Source organism: Arachis stenosperma, chromosome 5 (assembly GCF_014773155.1).
Source record: "Arachis stenosperma cultivar V10309 chromosome 5, arast.V10309.gnm1.PFL2, whole genome shotgun sequence".
In the NCBI taxonomy this organism is placed as follows: Eukaryota; Viridiplantae; Streptophyta; class Magnoliopsida; order Fabales; family Fabaceae; genus Arachis; species Arachis stenosperma.
The window spans coordinates 130,058,756-130,066,231 of record NC_080381.1 but is presented as its reverse complement, the minus strand read 5'-3'; the positions used below and the strand labels follow the sequence as shown (position 1 = coordinate 130,066,231).

The following is a 7,476-nucleotide window of genomic DNA, read 5'->3' as shown; positions in this document are numbered from 1 at the left end:
TAATAAAAATATTATTTATATATTAAAAATAATTATTGTACTGCACCTCTAAAATCTCGAAAAGATTGATTTATATCTCGGCACAAGTTATTTACGAATAAATGAAACAGACTGTAATGGAACAATACTCACGATCTCGCCAAGAGATCAGTTGCAGAAATCTCGGCTAGAGCCGATAACCCATTTTTCCTTCAACCAACCAGGCTATAAATCAAGCAAAAGGTCGACCATATCAACTAGAGGCTAAGAAAGCTAAAAACTACTCACATATACAATATTCTGCAACTATAATATCTCAGTGCTCATTTGCTCGTTATTATTTTTAGATTATCCTTTACTGAAGTTTTTTTTGCAGATATCACGGTTGGGTATGAGTTCTCGAGGATATTACCGATCTAATTAAGGCTATCAGACACACCAAAGACAACAAAGAATCGACGTATAGTTCGGATAGAGTATTCTTGGAAGAATAATTATTAAAATTAATTATTATATATTTATATATAAATAATATAATTTAATTTATTTTTAATATATATTTATATTTTAATAATTAATTTTAATATATATCCAATATAATTATTAATATAATAACTATTTTTAACGGACAGCTGTATACTTGCTCGTTAATAAATTGTCCCAGTAGCTATTTTGCCAGTCCATATCTCTATTTGACATTTCTTTAAGTAGGGCACCAATAATTCATATAGACCAAATCACTCAAATACAAGTAGCAAAGATCTAATTAAACGACATCATGCATGGGGCCCGTGCAATATAGCAAAGATCTAATTAAACGACATCATGCATGAGGCCCCTGCAATATAGTCAAATGTTAGATGGTGAATGTTATAATGTCTTTAATATTGAGACTAAATTATTAAAAAAATAAATAAATAATATTTAATAAATTTTAAATAATTATTTTTATTTTAAATATTTTATTTTTTTTAACTCAATAAATTTAATTTATTATAATAAATTAATTATATCAACTAATTAATTTAGTTAATTATTTAAATATCATACAATTTAATATAATTTTTATCAATCAATTAATTGTAATTCAAATTGAATGATTATTTTGTTACAAAATTATTATTTCGTGATCTATTATGGGCAATACATATAATAATTTTAATCATAAATTAAGCTATTTTACATTAAATGACTTATATAATGGTCATCTCATTATCATAAATGCTAAATTAAATAAGTCATTATTATTTTTTATTTAGAATTAAATGAGAATAAAATCAGAGATACTATTTTATTTGGTCTTTGAGGTTTAATGGGTGTCACACTCAAATATAAATAGTGACTTCCGGATTTTGGTCTCCAACACATCAAAGCCACCTCCATAACTCTTTTTCTATAAAAGGAATTGTGATTCAACTCTATCAGAGATACATAAGGTTTTCAAAGAACAAGGGAATGGTCTGAATTTGCACGAATTATAAATGTTCGAACTTACGATATTATTTCAGTTGGTTGTCGTTACGAGAATGATTCTAATCTATACGTGTCTAAGGACTAGAATAGATTAAATATTATTTAAATAATTTATTTCTAATATTGGTATTTGATTAAATTAGTTTTAGAAAAATTTAAATTATTGACTCAATTTATATATTACAACTATTCTTATTGAATATATTATTTTTATATTTTTTAATATAAAATTCTTTTTTTTCTAATTTTTAAGTTTATTTTCTTTCTTGGATATATGTATAACCTTTTTTCTCATTTTATATTTTAAATTAGTAATGTAATTATTAAAAAGATGTATTTAAAAAATATATTAAAACATCACTATTTAAAAAAAAAAGAAAAGATACGTGAAAAAAAAAATAAAAAATTAAAACATCACTATTAGAAAAAAAACTGTTAATATGCTTATGAATGGGTCGAGATTGAGAAATATATATGGATATAAAAAATAAAAAATTGTTGCACGATTATAAAATAAAAATAATCATATATATAAAACGAAATAATTATAACAAAAAAATAATTAATATATGTGATTTAAATGTTTTTAATAACCGGTAATATAGAATTTAACAAAATATAATTCATATATTTTTTATTTATGTATATGTATAGAATTATTTATGTATATGTATATATATTAAAAAAACTAGTAATATATATATATATATATATATATATATATATATATATATATATAATTATTTAACAAAATTATTATATACGTATACATAAATAAAAAAATTATTATAATTTTTAGAAATTACATATGAACTTTTTTTTCTCTCAAATAAACTTATTCTAATTATATTACAATTAATTCATGAATAATGTATGATTATATTAATTTAAGAAAATATTTTCATTACAATTATATGAAATTAATATTCAATGCGTTATTAAACTTCTTATCAACCATTGATATTTTTAATCATTCTAATTATATCAATTGATATAATTCTAATTCTCATTCAAGTGTAATAATTTTATTAGAAGATAGTTGATGCACATATTAATAGTGACTCATTTAATTTGATATTAATTAGTGGATAATAATAATAATAATAATAATAATAATAATAATAATAATAATAATAATAATAATAATAATAAAGGTTTACACGGTACATGCATTATATTTTAAAAAAATAAAATATATTTAAAAAAAATTAGAGTATCAATAATCAATTGTGATTAATATCAATATCAATAATTAATTCTTATAATTATTTTTGTAATACTAAAGGCTACATATAATTTTTTTTAGAATAAAAATGGTTTGATTCATAATATTTTCGTAAAGTTATATCGTTTGGACACAAGATTAGTTAGATAACAAATTGAATTTTAATTAATATATTTTATTTTTTGCTCATATTTTTCATTAATTATTTTACTTTTTATATTTACAGTAAATATTGAATATAAAAAAATAATATTGAATATTATCTATTTTATTTATTTAGAGGCATAATTAAATTTGATATAATTATAGCAAGTATCTAGAATTAATAATAACATGATACTATAATTTTAAGTTGTATAATATAATAAAAAAATGTAACAATTTATGTATATTTCCTATATAGCAATAATATTATATATATTTATATATCTCCTCTTTTAGCTCTTTTCTAAAATTATTGGCATATAATTAATATAGATAACATATATATTGAGTAAGTGTCTCTATTGAATTAATCATAAAGATTAATAAAATATAATGACATAAATTTCACCTAATTGTAGCAAGTATCTCCATTGAAAATATTTGCTAATTATTACTGTATATAATTTGTGTGTGTGTGTGTATATATATATATATATAAGGAGTAATAGTGAATTATTACAATTATTTATCATCTAGAAAATTTGTACCTCATATATAAATCTTCTTCTGTTTATTATTTTTCATACCTAAGGGCTACTAACTGCGATTCTATCAACAGTGTTACCTATGGTAGATTATGTAATAAAAAAGTTTGGAAAATAAAGGCAATAATTATAAGGTTATGGAAAGTCCCATTCAAATTTGACAAGAACAAGACGACTTACAAAGAAATGATTTTCATAGATGATAAGATAAGTTGATTATTTTTCATGATTCTTTTAAGTGATGCTAGGTCCATTTTATAAATATTTTTGGTTTATATTTTAAGTTTATTTGATAAGTAAACCCTTACACGAATCAAAGACAATACGATTTTATAGATTTATAAATGCTATTAGCTTTTATATTTAATTTATTTTATAGTGTGATAATAGCCAATATATTTGTTGGTGAATTTAACTATTACTATATTATTTGATCACATTCAGTATATATGTGTGATTTATTAAAAAAAATTATTAAAACTGATTAATAATTATTTTAGAGTTAATCCAATTAATACTAGATTAAAAAAAATAAACAAATAATATATAACATGTTACTTTTTTATTAATAAAATTATTATAATTTAAATTAATTTAAAAAAAATAATTTAAAATTATAATTTTAATTTTATCACGTACGGATAATTATACTTGTTAATTACTAAAAGTAAACGACATTTGGATCATCTACATCACGAAATCACCATCATTTGATTTTATAACTTTATGTTTAAGCAGCGATAGATGGACAAGTATAGGACTTAACAAAGTGACAATACACGAAAGCACACAACTAACGCTAGTGTTAATTACATGTTTACATAACAGTTGGGAGATAAACGTGGTTTAACCATGATCTTAAGTGGAGTAGTTTTAGCAATGACCAATCCAAGAGTTGCACTCATATCAACAAATTCAATAGGTGGGTTCAATATTTCAAAGGAATGCAAAAAGCTCGCCAAAACAAAGTGAAGCATTTTAAGGCCAAATGAAATTCCGGGACAAATACGTCTACCACCTCCAAACGGTAACAATTCAAAGTGATGGCCTTTAACGTCGATATCTTTGTGGGTTGTGAGGAATTTTTCTGGCTTGAAGTCCAAGTGATCTGACCAAATATAAGGATCGGTATTGATTTTCCAAATATTTGTAATTAGCTGAGTTCCCTTTTTGATGTGATATCCACCTAAGTTGCAATCTTCTGTGAATTCATGAGGTGCTGCTAGAGGAGCTGCTGGATACAATCTTAATGTTTCCTTGACTATAGCTTGAAGATATACTAATTTATTTATATCTGACTCAACTATGCATCTATCTTTCCCTATTTTCTCATCAAGTTCTTGTTTTGCCTTTTCCAACACGTGAGGATTTTTCAATAGCAAACACATGGCCCATGTAAGAGAAACTGTGGTGGTGTCATTTCCCCCAACTATCATTGTCTGCGACATTAAAATAGTACGAGTTTCATGACAAAAATGCTATACACATTTAAGGAGGATCAATCTTGCAAGAAAATAGTAGATCACATACATTAAGGAGATCAGTTTTCTTTTGAAGAAACAACAACAACAACAACAAAGGAAAGTATTAAGTATGCATATATGTTTTGAATGAAAATCAAATTAAAGCTTTAAAACATGCAAAGAAGAAATAGAAAGCTCAACTAATTGTTGCCAGAAAAAAATATATTTTTCACTGAAAATATTAATTACCAGTACCACAATGTTATATCATTCAAAATTGTTATTGTTATATTAAAATTAGCTATTAAAATCAGTCATCAATATATCTATGTATAAATATATATATATATATATATAGTTTAATTTATTTTTAATATGTATTTATATTCTAATATATATTATATATTAATAGCTAATTTTAATAGTTGATTTTAGTGTACATATAATACAATCCTATATCATTATATGAAAGAGTGTATTATGACTATTATTACGGTGGTTAACTATATAATTTAGTAACATTTAAAATGTTCTGTATGTTAAAATTAAGGTCATTTTTATTTATATTTTGATAATATTTTTTATTTTATTTTTATATTAAAAAGCATTATAAAATAATATAAAAAATATTATTTTAATTTTAACATCTAAAGCCATTGTAATATTATAGTATATATCACTTTATATATATACATGAAACTTTTTTTTTACTCTTTATTTTTCATGTATTCGGTCAACTCATTATACTTACTACTATATTATTTAGGAAGCCACAGAATTTTATTAATTTGTGTTTTAAATTCTAACATACGATAAGAAAGGAATGAGCACACAATACAATAGCAACTGAGAACAAGTTGGCTTATTATAGGTGGAAAAAAATAAAAATTAAAAAATTAAGAAAAGGAAAACAAAAGGAAAAAGAAGAAAAGATTAGATAAGTATTAAGTGTATAATTCTCTACTCCCAGTGTGAAATATGATTTAACTATTGAAAAAAAAAACTTTTGAGCCAATAATAGTAGTTTAATAAATAAATTTTATTAATTTATGTATATAAATTTTAAAAATTATGAATTTAAATTATATTAATTTATGTGTATAAATTTTAATAAATATGAATATTAATTATATTTTTTTGTATATAAAATTTTTGTATATATAAATATAAATTATTATTAGCTCAGTGCTGGCTAAAAAAATAGAATAATAAGAACAAGTAACAAATTCTAAATAGATACATACCAATATTGTGGCTTTATATATGGTGTCAGCATCAAACTCATGAATGTTGGTATGAGAAAAGACCGAAAGCATGACATCAATGAAATCACGTGGCTCTTCACTTGAACCCTTTTCATCTAAGAAATCCATGTTTTTGCGATGCTCATCCAACCATCCACTCAAAATCTCATCGAGTTGTTTAGCAGTTTCTTTCATGGCCTTCTCATGGCCCCCCAAATCAAGCCACCTTAATGAAGGAATAGCATCTCCCACAGTAAACATCCCCATAAGACGCATCATCTCCCTAATAGTCTTCAAACACTTATTCGCTTTATCCTCACTTTCTGAATCTACAGCTCCAAAGAATGTCTTCCCCGCAACCATTCTAAGAACCATGTTGAATGTCAACTCTGCAAACCATTGCTTTACGTCCACCAACACGTATCCAGATTCATTCTTCTGAGTGGACCAAAGACTTAAGAGATCTTTTGTTGAAGCTCGAACTTCCGAGACTCGAACATGGCTTAGCAGCTCTATGCGGCGATTCGAGAGAAGCTCTAAGTTTGAAAACTTGCGGAGTTCACGCCAATATGGACCGTACGGCGTGAAACCAATCATGGCTCCATTGTAGCCAAGGTTTTCGAATGAGACAAGATTGGGACGAGAAGCAACAATTGCATCATTCTTTGTGAAGCATTCTTTCGCCATTGCTGAGTTGCTTAGTACTACAATCTTTTTGGAACCAAGCTTCACGGTGAAAAGGGGTCCATATTTGTCAGCCATGGCGCCCAAAGTAATGTGGAGTGGCTGTGAACGTGAGCCATGGAAGAGTGGAAGGTGACCCAGTATAGGCCATGCACCAGCCACCATTGGAGGTTCTCTATGTTTATTGCCAGCTTTGAATGGACGATACATTAATAAATAGAATAAGATGGTAATAACAAGAGAAAGGATTGTTATTCCGGTAATTGAGGTGGTGTTTGGATAAGTTAGAATTGGATCCATTGATTTTTCTGCTCAAGAATCTGTTTGTGGAATTGCAAAATGAAGAGATAGAGATGAGTTTGATTTGGATAAATGATGAGTTAATTAGCTTAATGCTTTAATTTTCCTGATTTGTTTAAGTAGAGAAGGCGAGCATATAAAGCATACTGCATACACCAAATCAATTATAGCAAAAGAGCAAAACGACATCGTGGGACCTCCAGATATTTTAAACATGTGTATTGTATTTTTTTGTGACTAACATGTGTATTGTATTTGTAATTATGTATAGTTTTTTTAATTTGCCCGTTCTTATAATTTAATAAAGAAAAATATTAGGGTAATAAGTTATAACTCAAATCACATCATCTTTTAATTTCATTTAGAGGTCTTAGACTTGAGTTTCACTCTTAACCTTAGAAAAAAATGTTAGAACATTA

At 25.1% G+C, this 7,476-nt stretch overlaps 1 protein-coding gene across 1 annotated transcript; it reads right to left on the bottom strand.

Annotated features, from left to right (window-relative positions):
* Nucleotides 1-4,076: 4,076 nt before the first annotated feature.
* LOC130982329 (cytochrome P450 82A3-like) lies at nucleotides 4,077-7,145 on the bottom strand. Its single transcript, XM_057906297.1, has 2 exons — nucleotides 6,074-7,145; nucleotides 4,077-4,805 (listed from the first exon to the last, which is right to left on the bottom strand). Exons 1-2 carry the CDS (start codon nucleotides 7,055-7,057, stop codon nucleotides 4,176-4,178), a joined length of 1,614 nt encoding a protein of 537 aa, XP_057762280.1. The 5' UTR covers nucleotides 7,058-7,145; the 3' UTR covers nucleotides 4,077-4,175.
* Nucleotides 7,146-7,476: the final 331 nt, after the last annotated feature.

Bases quoted from the DNA above. Each gene is read 5' to 3' on its own strand.
- LOC130982329 (XM_057906297.1), bottom strand. From the start codon at position 7,057: ATGGATCCAATTCTAACTTATCCAAACACCACCTCAATTACCGGAATA. The intron at 4,806-6,073 runs GTATGTATCTAT...TTAATGTCGCAG, and splicing joins TATATAAAGCCACAATATTG to ACAATGATAGTTGGGGGAAA.